Raw genomic sequence first — 12127 nt, 5'->3', positions numbered from 1 at the left:
TTACTATACTATGTTGTTTTACTGTACAACTTTTTTATGCCATTACTATCCTATGGCTGTAACAGGATGATTGGGTCATGGTGGTGCCATGGAGTCCTGGTTTGATTAGCTTTGGTGGTAACATGTTGGTTTTTCAGTAAAACATATATCAGATATACTAAAGATTCAAAAATTTGTGCTCTTGAAATTCAGAGCTGTGTCAGTCTGGTCTCCTGACAGTCTCCTGTCTGAATTTCAGCCACAGAAATGTTAGAAGACACATAATAGGTCCTTTATATCTGAGCCCAGTGTCTGAACAGGAGGAAACAGTCCCATCTGATCACTGAACCTTCAGTCCAAATATTTTTAGCATCACTGTCCCCTGAGATAAACCATCCTCTGGCCCTCATACTGTCAGAGTGATACTCACACAAAAAAAACTCCTCCAGAGGGTTTGTTACATTATTTCTAAAAACCTCCTGAAAGCTGGACAGAGCACAGAGGATATATAGGAACCGGTACAAAGAATTTTATTTTATTAAATTCTCATAAACCAAAATGTTGGAACAATTAAAATTTCATGGTAAAATCATTCAGGAGTTGTTGATATTTCTAGACCAATGTGGCCGAACAACCAACCGACAGGCTGAGGCTGACGTCTCTAAAGCTAAAAATATCCACCACAAATCTGGGAACTTCAAAGCAACGTCAACATGTTGAATGTTTTATTTGACCACAATCCAAAGTTATTCAGTTTAAAATGATTTAAAAACAGAGAAAATGAGAAAATGCTCCCATTTGAGAGGCTGGACCAAGCAAATATTTGGCATTTCTTTCTTTAATTATCTCTCACCCTGATTGACCAGTTTCAGCACTAAAGGTCAGTTAAGTTGTCTCCAGCTCTTTCTTACCTGATGTCAGTGCAGTGTCTACAACTGCAGCCTCTCCAGCTCCAACCTCAGTCTCCTCGGGCGGCGGCTTCGGCTCAGGACTGATCTTCAGCTCCCACAACTTCTGCTTCACGTCCGTGGATGGCGGCGGCGGCGGCGGTGGTGGTGGGAGGGACAGAGGGGCAACTTTGTTCCTGGTCAGCCGAGGCGTGGACCAGCCGCTGGAGTCAGAGCCGCTGTCCCAGCCCTCCCAGAACCAGGGCTTGTGGGAATGCTCCATCACCCGCCGTGTCAGCCGGTACTTCAGAGAGTCCTCGTAGCATTTGGAAAACGTCTCCCATTTGGGATCTTTAAACTTCTTCATATACTCCGTCCGGATCTTCTTGGTCACCATGGTTCTTGTTACTGCTCGTGTCTGATTGTAATCACTGGGGGAAAACAGAGGAGGGACATTAATAGAGCTACGGGCACTCAGCAAGTCCGCGCCACACTCCATGGTTAGCAATGTAGACTGGTTATTATCAAACAAAGCAAGAGAAGTTCAAGTGGCTGTACCTTCAAATATCAACCTAAAAACACATAATGGTTTTTTATTTGGTGTTTGATAGACATCTGTGATACCAATGTCATTAGTTGGTTGATTAAAAACAACAGTTTCATAACTTTTGTGAGGAAATATGCTTCAGTAATTTTAGTAAATCAATACAAAACTATACATATTCAGTATACATGTATAGAATAACTACAGATACAGAAATGCACCAGTGCACAGGTTCTCATCAACCTCACACCTCATGTCCTCTCTTCAATCCACTAAATATCCACATATCCATTATTTATTGTGTCTAAGAGGAAACACCTGATCATAAAACTGTCCACCTCCATGAGGAGAAGAGTTCCTCTGTGGGGCTGAGGAATGGACAGTGAGGTGGAAGGAAAAGTGACACCATGGGCTGTAAACCAGGCTGTGACTGGGAGATAATGGTGAGACACATAATTACAAGCAGTTCTGGATTCAGCCTCACCTGCCCCCTCTCCTCACCTGGCTCAAGTCTTTCATAGAGGTCATCAAGGAATGAAACTAAGATACCCGGTGTCCCAATTAGGGGTTTTCATTTTTATGTAGATGTAGCAGGATGTAGCAAACCCCAGTCTTATTTAGACTTTGTGTTGTGTTTTAATTGTTTGAACGTAAATGTAACAATTATACAGCATTATATAAATGTGCAAAATTAACTGTCAATACACAGAGTGGTGGTGGGTTAGTTTGAGTGAGAAAACAGTTCATGAACAGTGAAATATGTGGTCATTTAATGCATTTTGCATCAAATGAAAGAAAAGCGATCCACAGTTTAGTCTGACTGTGTGAAGAGGTTTAAACTCGGCATACAGAAATTTGAGTTAGTGATGGTAAAAAAAAACTGTAAAATTACAATTAAACAAAAAAAATTGATGAATTTTATATAAATATACAGTAAAACAATAATGATAGTAGTATTTTTATAATTTCTCATTTTCTACAAATCATTAAGATTGCAATACTTTATAAAACAAGAGTTGGACAGTCACACCTATAACTGAAAATTTTGTTGAGATCTCTCCGTTTCATATAAAGCTGCTGGAAATCAATATATTTCAATTTAAACTCTAAAAAACCTTATTTTAATGCAAAGTAATTGTTAATATTTCACCAAATAAATCCACATATAGTTTCTGAAGGGATCCACCTGCAGCACCTGCTGACGTGCTTTCTGTCAGGTGTGGTCTTACCTGTACGCCCCGCCCACCTACCTCCACAACAGATTATACTGAGAGCAGAGGATTGAGGCTCATAATAGTCTTACTACTGACCGCACTACTACAACTATTACTCATACTGCAAAAGCAATAACACTGGATCTATTTCAGTCAGGACTCTTCCCGCCTACACACACATTTCTTATTATTTTATTTAAATACCTGTTATTTCTTTAGTGAAAATAAACTACATTCATTATTTATTTGTCTGAGCTGGCCTACATCTGATCCGAGGACAGAGCCGGGACAGTATTTCTCATCAAAATTGTCAAACAGCTTATCAATTATTGCTAATTTATTGAATCCTGTGACTGAAATACAGATATGCCTCTTTTCTTCTTTTTTTTTTTTTGAAGGCTCTAATTTCCCCAACCAAAAACATCGTCTTGTTAAGATTTTAGTCTCTGAACACACCCAGGATACAAATAATAAAGCTTGTTTGTGTCTGCTGAAGGTGAAAAATACCATGAAGTGTGTGAATTTGAGGTTTAAAAATGACAGTAACCGTCGGAAATCAGGCTCCAGCCATGTTCACAGCCGTTACCCTCACCTGCCCGCTCCGTTAAACCCCCGTTTGTAAACACGGTGAGGTTTAAATATTGAGGCTAAACGGTTCCGGACTGGTTCGGTATTAAAGTCAGACATATTTGTACTCACCCACACCTCATTTCAGACGGGTCCAGTCTGATTTAAAGTCCAGTCTGTCGCTGTGGTACCGCGGTCAGACGACGAAGCATCGCTCCGTTTCTCTAACTGACGAACCCCCGAGAGCGGAGCTAGCTAAAACACAACACACAGCTTCCGGCTTAGACTTTCAAAATAAACCTTTTTTTTTTTTTTTTTTTGCATAGTAATTCAAAAAATAAAGACAAATCTCCCATTCACAAATGTATTCAGACTGTTTCATGTGTCACTCTAAATTGTGGTCATGAGCATCTTTTCTGCTTTAATTTCCCTTGAAATGTTTCTAGAACTTGTCACCTGTGGCAAACTGAATTGATTGGACACAGTGCATGTCAGCACAAGAACCAAGTAATTAAGTTCAATGACTTAACTGTAGACTTCCGCAATGAAATTGTGTCAAGGGTACGAAGTATTTTCTAAAGGTTTGGGTGTTTGCTGGAGGACAGTGGACTCAGTAGTTGTGACATGGAATAAGTTTGAAGGCACCAGGACTCTACCTACAGTTGGGGTTCCGGTCAAGTGTCACTGAAACTGTCATTTCTACCTTAATATAACTTTTTCCTCAATGGGCTATTAAGGTGTATGTCATTGTGAACCTTATTTTGAAAGAAAAAAATCCTGTACTTCCGGCACAGCTCTATGTATTTCACACCAGCTTGGTGGAAGCAGAGCAGAAATGTAGAAATGAAGAATGAAATATGACTTTCCGTGAAGATGCAGAGACCAGACTGCGCGTGCGTGCTCTGCCTCCATCTGTGCAGAGAAGACAACAGGTGAAAACAGAAAACACCTGCTGAGAACAGAGACATCAGACTTTAACTCATTAAACTCTAACTGTTTCTCATCTCTTAAAGGGCCAGTACACTATTTTTACCAAGTTCACTCATGGGTAGTTCAACTTAGCTTCAAAAAAGGGACATGGGCGTTTTTCGACAAAGAGGGTCTGATAATTAAGATGCTGTGGAGTTGCATTATGGGAAATGTAGGAGCTAATGTTTTTGCACTAGGGATTAATGTCTAGATATCTAGACCCCTGTTGATTTCATTTTGACCAGTCTTGTATTAAATCCTTCTCCACTTTATCTATTATCTAATTTTATATTTGCATCTTCTCAGGCATTCACATTCACATTAATCTGAAATAGTATTTCCTCTGACGTCCTGGATGATATTAATTTTCCAAAGAATAATGTGATAAGTTTCTGCGGTATGAAAAGGAAGCCGACAGCAGGCAGAGGATATTAAACGTACTGTTTATCTTGGCTCACAGGTGCTGCTGGATTTATTCTAACACTTGAACATGATCTCTTTGTTTTGTCTTGGATCTTTAAGAGTCTCATAAAGTTTATTATGAGTCTGGTTTCACTCATGTTTTTGGAATTGGACCAATAAACACTGATTTTTGAAGGCAGATGGCCAACAGATATTTTTGTGGTGAAGCTCAAAGGTATTAATGTTCTAATTGTACTAATTGTTTACAGTGTATACTACGCACTAATATTTATAATATGCTTTTATTGCAGCTAGTATTAAATATAAAATAAACTTAATTGCTTTATAGTATCAATGATGCAACACTTAAGCTGTAGGATGTCAAACTGCCATTTCAGAATCCCACTGCAAATAAAACTAAAAACAAAATGGTTGTACAAATATGAACATTAAATGTTTGGTTTTCTTTGTTGAATGAAATAAAGGATTCTGTAGAAAAAACATCATATTTTTCAAAATAGTGCATCAAAATAAACAATATTGCAAATCAGCATTAGGACTGTGACTCAGGTATTTATTGAAATATTTCCCAATATCCAGCCAAATTCAGAGGCGGATGATGTTATAAAAAAAAGACCAATATTGACCTTTGTTGGTAAAACAAAAACAAAAACATGCATCTAAAAACGTCCAGAATCAGGAATAACAGACAGCAGTCGTACGTGAAAATATATGGCTTTTATTCGTTTTGTTGTCTCGTTTCTTTTTTGGTCTTTTTTTTTTTCTTCTTCTTTTTTTCCTCACACTTGGTCCGAGTTGGAGTGTGTTGTACCTCGAAGCCAACACTCGCTTTGCTTTCACATACACAAATCGGACATCATTCACATTCAAAACATCACATACATGAAAGAAGGAATAAATAACATATGTACAGGTGAGACGCCGATCTGTCCCGGCGTCGTGTGCTCCTGGTGTTAGGAGAGGACGTTGTTTCAGAGTCTTCCTGAGGACAGCAGCGGCGTGTTCGGCATCTCTTTCGCTCTGGATCCTGAACCTGAGGTGGTTTTTCTTGGAGGCGTCGTGTTTAGAAGCACTTGCGGTGGACGATGCTGGGACCGGCCTCGTCGTACTCCTGCTTGCTGATCCACATCTGCTGGAAGGTGGAGAGGGAGGCCAGGATGGAGCCGCCGATCCAGACCGAGTATTTACGCTCAGGGGGGGCGATGATCTGCAGAGGGGGAGGGAGGAAGATTTAGTTAAGCACATCAGATCACATAAACAATAGCTTTTGTGCTTCTGTTCATCAACTTTTCTTGAACTGTATTTGGTCAAAATTAAGGCTGTTAGAGCAGCACGTTAACGCCCATGGTTTTGGAGTTAGATGTTCAGTTATCACATATCGATGTAATGCTCAGGTGTCCACATACTTTTGGCCGTATAGTGTGTGTGTGTGTGTGAAACTTCCTAAACTCTCCATAATCATCACAAACTACTGTCCCCGTATCGTACCTTGATCTTCATGGTGCTGGGCGCCAGAGCTGTGATCTCCTTCTGCATGCGGTCAGCGATACCCGGGTACATGGTGGTGCCGCCGGACAGCACGTTGTTGGCGTACAGGTCCTTGCGGATGTCGATGTCGCACTTCATGATGCTGTTGTAGGCGGTCTCATGGATACCAGCGGACTCCATACCTGTTCAGGTGCACAGGAGGAGCGGTTCAAGGAGACGTATTTAATACAAAAATACAGAACGTCTCCAGTTTAACACCTTTATTTTCTTCCCTTCTGTTCTGATGAAATGTTGCTGTGGCCTCAGTTTACTGTGCAGGTGTAACATGGAAGACTGATCAGGATCAGGAGCAGAAAACAAACCCTGACCAGGACGTCCCAAACACAGAGAGAGAGATAACTGACTCTGATTCTAAAACTTTACAATATGAATTTGTAATTGTGCTTTTGTGTTGTGATTCTGGGAGAAAAATCAAGTCTTGTCACTTAATATTTATATCAATGTTGGATACACGTCGCAAAATCCCACATTACTCCAGAGTAGAGAGCTGCAACACTGTCTTCATACAGTGTCCTTACTTGATTTTCATATTTGAGGATGAAACCTCGAACAAAAGAAAAAAACAGACTTCGCAAATTCAGTTTGACCCTTTGAATATTCAGCTGTGAGCTTCCGGGTTGTTTCAGTTCTTCTCTCCACAAAAGTAAAAGAGAAAGTGTTGTGAGTACGCACCGATGAAGGAGGGCTGGAACAGGGTCTCGGGGCAGCGGAAACGCTCGTTGCCGATGGTGATGACCTGACCGTCGGGCAGCTCGTAGCTCTTCTCCAGGGAGGAGGAGGAGGCGGCGGTGGCCATCTCATTCTCAAAGTCCAGAGCCACGTAGCAAAGCTTCTCCTTTATGTCACGCACAATCTCACGCTCAGCTGGAAACAGAGAGCAGAGATCAGGCTTTCTGCAGAACATATCAAACCAGGATCTCAATACTTTTAAATGTAACAGATAAAAAAGGGATATTGTCCTAAACCTGAACTCATGGCTTAAAACCGTGACCCTGCTTTGACTCATAGGCCTTAAAATAAAGTGGACAGCTGTGTTTGTCCTGATGTGAAGTCTTTACCGGTTGTGACGAAGGAGTAGCCGCGCTCAGTCAGGATCTTCATGAGGTAGTCGGTCAGGTCACGACCAGCCAGGTCCAGACGCATGATGGCGTGGGGCAGGGCGTAGCCTTCATAGATGGGCACGTTGTGGGTCACACCGTCACCGGAGTCCAGGACGATACCTGAGAGCAGGAACACAAACATTCAACCTGTGGCAAGTGTAAGAGGCAGGAGGAGGTTTTTCACAACTTCTCCTTTACACTTGATTTACAGAGCAAGTGTTGTTGTTGATGTTGAGATAAACCTCCTGTGAACTCTTGAACACTCGGCTTGTGTGTTGCACTCACCGGTGGTACGACCGGAGGCGTACAGGGACAGCACGGCCTGGATGGCCACGTACATGGCGGGGACGTTGAAGGTCTCGAACATGATCTGGGTCATCTTCTCCCTGTTGGCTTTGGGGTTGAGCGGGGCCTCCGTCAGCAGGGTGGGGTGCTCCTCGGGGGCCACGCGCAGCTCGTTGTAGAAGGTGTGGTGCCAGATCTTCTCCATGTCGTCCCAGTTGGTGATGATGCCGTGCTCGATGGGGTACTTCAGGGTCAGGATGCCCCTCTTGCTCTGGGCCTCGTCACCCACGTAGGAGTCCTTCTGACCCATACCGACCATCACACCCTGAGGGGAGGGGGGGAGTGGGTGAGGACTGATCAACGTGTATTTTCTCTTAACTTACACAAGTTTTGGCCTGATGGGGCCGATAGAGAGAGGGACATAAGGGCACCGAAATCATGAGGTTGTTTTTTCTTGGGCATGTGAATGTCACTTCCAACAAAAACAACCATATAGGTCGTTTTTTCAACCCTCTGATATGACCTATAGCGCTTCTACGGAGGCATGCGTACACTGGACCTCGGTTGTCATGGTTACCATAACAAACTGTACCGAGAGCGGCATACCGATAGTCGCAGTGGTTACTATAATAACGCTCCTGTCATAATTACTACACCCACTAGATTTCGCCTAGCAACAAGACCTACCTGGTTATAATAAGATGCTGCACAAACGACCTATGGGCTCGTTTTTTTTACAGGAAACTCTCCTCAAAGCTGGTTAATTACAGCAACTGCAGCTTTTCTTTACTAATAAACAACCAAAAACTGAGGAGGTCAAAGGTGATGTAGCTCTTCTGTACCTGGTGACGGGGGCGGCCGACGATGGAGGGGAACACGGCCCTGGGGGCGTCGTCTCCGGCGAAGCCAGCCTTCACCAGGCCGGAGCCGTTATCGCACACGAGGGCGGTGGTCTCATCGTCGTCACACATGTCTGCAGATTCTGGAGGCGGGAAATGAGAGGTGGTGAGTTTACTGAACAGCAGATGGACTCAACAGCAGCTAACACACTGGGAGAAGGCACACGTCTGAACTTATGTCTGTTAGGGAGTCTTAACATCTAAAGAAACGTCCTGTCACTGTGGTTTACTTTACTAACTAACTAACTACACCGGGGTTACAACAAACAAAACTGCAGATTATCACATTTGGGAAGCTGAAACCAGAGTGGGTTTGATATTCATTCTTTAAAAATGTCTCCAACTATTGATCAAAAATAAAAAATATTTGCAAATGACTTTTCTTTCACTCAACCAGTCCATTAATTAAATCATTTCAGCTTTAAAACAGAATTTCTTTCAAGGTCTAAGCTCTGAATATGTCATGTTTAAGTGTACAGACCATTCATTACTGTTGTATTATGAAATATAAATAAACATTGTTTTACAGCCATCAAAATATTTTTGCTTTTGTTCTGTTTTGAGTTTTTTTTTTGGCTAAACTGTGTTACTTAAAACTACACAAGCAGTGAACACATGATCTCATCTTCTACTTTTTCTTCATGATGTTAAACAGCTGGTCATTAAATACACACACTCTGTTCTGTTTATACTGTATAAATAATCACAGGCCAATGACCATAATTTATATCCCCTCTGTGGCCTGCAGCGTCTGGATCAGGTGATAAACAGCTGATAATAGGCTAATTACACAGTTTACTCAGCTTGTATTCATCAAGAAATAAACAGAAACACCATTAACCTACATGGAGTTTAATGATGCCTTCAAGAACACCTCATAAAATCCGACTTCTGAAATATAAGCCCCTTTAACTCATGTTAAATTACTATTTTCTACTGGAAGTTTAAGGTTGCATGCATAGATTTTGTTTTTCATTGAGCAAAGTCAAATGTTATGTATTCATAACTAAAATGTATGATTTTATTTGTGAATAGTTTGTTTATTCACGAAGGTCAATTTTCTAAAAGACTATTTCCTGTAAATATTTTGTGTAAAAGAAGTAAAAATAAATAGGCTACAGCATCTACACAATTAGAATTAAAATTTTCTCTCTATCCTGTTTTGTTTTCTCATTTTAAAAAATTTCTATTCGTTTTATTTTTGTTTCATGATACATATTTTGATTAATGAAAGGTTTAAAAGTCAGGCCAGTTCCTAGATATAATCATGCCTTGCTACTTGAAAACAATGCAGTGGTTAAAGCAAATTTTGGCTATTTTGAATATGTGCGATATCAAAACATCGTACAATTGAAAGAATAGTCATTTGTTGTCCTAATTAACGACCTAGCTCACACGATCTCTGCACTCTAAAGATTATGGTTTCGGTCTTTAATTAAATGTAAGTTAAATTCAAATTTGCACAGTGTGTATCGCTGTTCTCTCGTAATTGCTGAAATTCCGACAGCACTCGAACGCAGCGCCCGATGGGAAGTTTCCAACTACCTGTCAAAACAAAAGCTGCTTTTTGTAACGGCTGAATAAAAGCAGACCGGATCATTCTCCGTCTGTTTCGCTTTTAGTTAAACTAACAACCGACCAGACTCCATCCACTCCAGCTCCTCCGCTCCTCCAAGCCGCTTACCTGTGCTTGTCTCCGGGTGTCAGTGAGGAAACTTTAACCGCTGCTGGTTCCAGCTGAGAGAGGAGGGGTGACCGGCAGCGACCACCGGGGTCCTTATATACACCTTCTCCCCCATACCATCGTCTCCAGACACGCGGCCGGTGGGAATGTGCGACTATTCGACAGGAATTCAACCGGCCCTTCGTCCATATTAGGTCGCGCGGGAGGCGCACGCAGAGGCTTCGCGCGCCGTGCGGGCCATATATGGAGAGGAAGCCCCCGCGAGGCTGCCGCGGAGCGCTCGAGCCCGTGTATGGAGCGAGACCACACCGACTCACCGACCGGCGTGGAGGAGTACTACTACCGCACACACACACACACACACACACACACACACACACACACACACACACGCACACGCACACGCACACGCACGTCACGGATGAAATAGATAAGTCTTATGAATAAGACTCATAACATCGCACTATAAAGACAACCAATAAGATAAAGAATAAAACTCGAACTATTCACAAACATACAAAGTTATGTAGAGAATTAAATATTTGTTTTTACAAGGAATGTAAGATTAAAGTTTCAGTTTGACCCTGAGCTACATGATGAATGACACACACTCACTCAAACCCTCTTTATGGTGATGTTGTGTCTCTTTATTAGTATTTCTGTGTCGTTTCTCTTGGTCGTTGTTATGAGCCTTTATGGACATTTTGTGTCTTGTTGTAATGTGAATATCTTTGTGGTTGTTTTGTGGTTTTGTGGCTTTAAGTTTGTCTCTGGTTGTTTTGCTCCTTGTTGTGTCTTTATTGTCATTTTAATCCCATTATTGGTTGTTTTGAGTCTCTTTGTTGTAGCTTTACAGCTGTTTGTTAATTTTGTAGCTTTGCATCTCTGTGTAGTTGTTAGATTTACTGTCCAACAGCTACTTGTTACCTGTTTTTGTTACTGCTTGAAAGTGACTGATTAGTGAATTGTTTAAATGTTGTAAAAGTTTCCATTTGTAACAGTTAAAAGTCTGAAAGATGTTTTGAAGCTGAATTAAGATGAAGTGTAAATACAGTTTTGTGTCATTCTGTGTATTTAGTAGTTTCAGACCAAGCATACAGGCTTTTAATTAAAGTAGCCAATCAGAGACCAGAGAATCAAGTCGATTTGATGATCAAATTTACTTGGTAAAGAAAGAAAGAATATTGTTTCTATCTTGTGCCAGAAAAGTAAGAGGTTCTTCTTGGTTTCAGGAGGATCGTTGTCAAACAGATTGTTTCTGGACTGGAAGCTGGAACAACAGCAGCTGAGTTCACACTCCGGTGTCTAAAACAAGAGGGTCATGACCTCCGACACGCCCGACAGCTGAGTCTGAATTCCTCTGACAGTCCGACACTGAGCCGGCTGTGTTTATCCAGCTGTTTCTCTGCAGGGTCAGGATTCAGAGAGACCAGGACCGTCGTCATGAACCCAGAGGAGGCGATGATGCAGCTCCAAGTGACTTCACACTCACAGACACAACATACTGCACATTATCCTGATCTGATATTCATTTATAAAGTTATTTTTCTCACCTGCCTCGACAGTTTAAATGTTTCAGGCTCTTGACCTTCAAAATAAACCTCCAGTTCTCTGTTAGAAGCTGCTCTTTTATATTATATACTACATTTATACCTTTATTAGATTATAAACTACTGAGATAATCGGGGGAAAACATCAATCAAAAGACAGAAAAACACACACACGTAAAACTTTACACTTTACTTTAAATTGTACATTTAGCTTTAGCTTGTGATGTCAAGGGTTGCGAGGTAAGTTGGACCCAAATGCAGGAAACACATGGGAGACGGTGACGGCAGGTTTATTTAACAAAGAACAGACAGAGATACAAATGTATGTAAAATTACTAATTATCTGTAATTAAAAATGTAGCTTGTTATTATAAAGGTTAATGTCCATACTAACACTTTAAAGATTTCCTGCCTGGACTTTACTGTGTGTTTGTGCCAGAAGATTTTTGTGGTTTATGTTCTGCCAATAAATTAACTT

The 12127-nt window shown here is 41.3% G+C and overlaps 1 protein-coding gene and 1 pseudogene across 2 annotated transcripts; both read right to left on the bottom strand.

The window, feature by feature from the left end:
* Positions 1–890: 890 nt before the first annotated feature.
* LOC111648973 (centriole, cilia and spindle-associated protein pseudogene) lies at positions 891–3407 on the bottom strand (annotated as a pseudogene). Its single transcript, XR_015436642.1, has 2 exons — positions 3324–3407; positions 891–1297 (listed from the first exon to the last, which is right to left on the bottom strand). The product of XR_015436642.1 is annotated as a centriole, cilia and spindle-associated protein pseudogene (transcript).
* A 1878-nt stretch (positions 3408–5285) lies between these two features.
* On the bottom strand, positions 5286–10249 carry LOC111648972 (actin, alpha cardiac muscle). Its single transcript, XM_023398722.2, has 7 exons — positions 10100–10249; positions 8359–8498; positions 7517–7841; positions 7190–7351; positions 6804–6995; positions 6072–6253; positions 5286–5790 (listed from the first exon to the last, which is right to left on the bottom strand). Exons 2-7 carry the CDS (start codon positions 8485–8487, stop codon positions 5647–5649), a joined length of 1134 nt encoding a protein of 377 aa, XP_023254490.1. The 5' UTR covers positions 8488–8498; positions 10100–10249; the 3' UTR covers positions 5286–5646.
* Positions 10250–12127: the final 1878 nt, after the last annotated feature.

The sequence above is a fragment of the Seriola lalandi genome, unplaced genomic scaffold, assembly GCF_002814215.2.
Source record: "Seriola lalandi dorsalis isolate HSWRI2012SDOR001 ecotype SW California unplaced genomic scaffold, Sedor1 jcf7180002049763, whole genome shotgun sequence".
NCBI classification, from domain to species: Eukaryota; Metazoa; Chordata; class Actinopteri; order Carangiformes; family Carangidae; genus Seriola; species Seriola lalandi.
Note: the sequence above shows the minus strand (reverse complement) of the source record. Positions and strands in the feature narration are given on the sequence as shown.

Excerpts from the sequence above, each read along its gene's own strand:
- LOC111648972 (XM_023398722.2), bottom strand. The coding sequence starts at position 8,487 with ATGTGTGACGACGATGAGACCACCGCCCTCGTGTGCGATAACGGCTCC. Across the intron at positions 7,352-7,516 it reads CGCCTCCGGTCGTACCACCG|GTATCGTCCTGGACTCCGGT; the intron begins GTGAGTGCAACA and ends TCCTGCTCTCAG. Across the intron at positions 5,791-6,071 it reads CCAGCACCATGAAGATCAAG|ATCATCGCCCCCCCTGAGCG; the intron begins GTACGATACGGG and ends CCCCCTCTGCAG.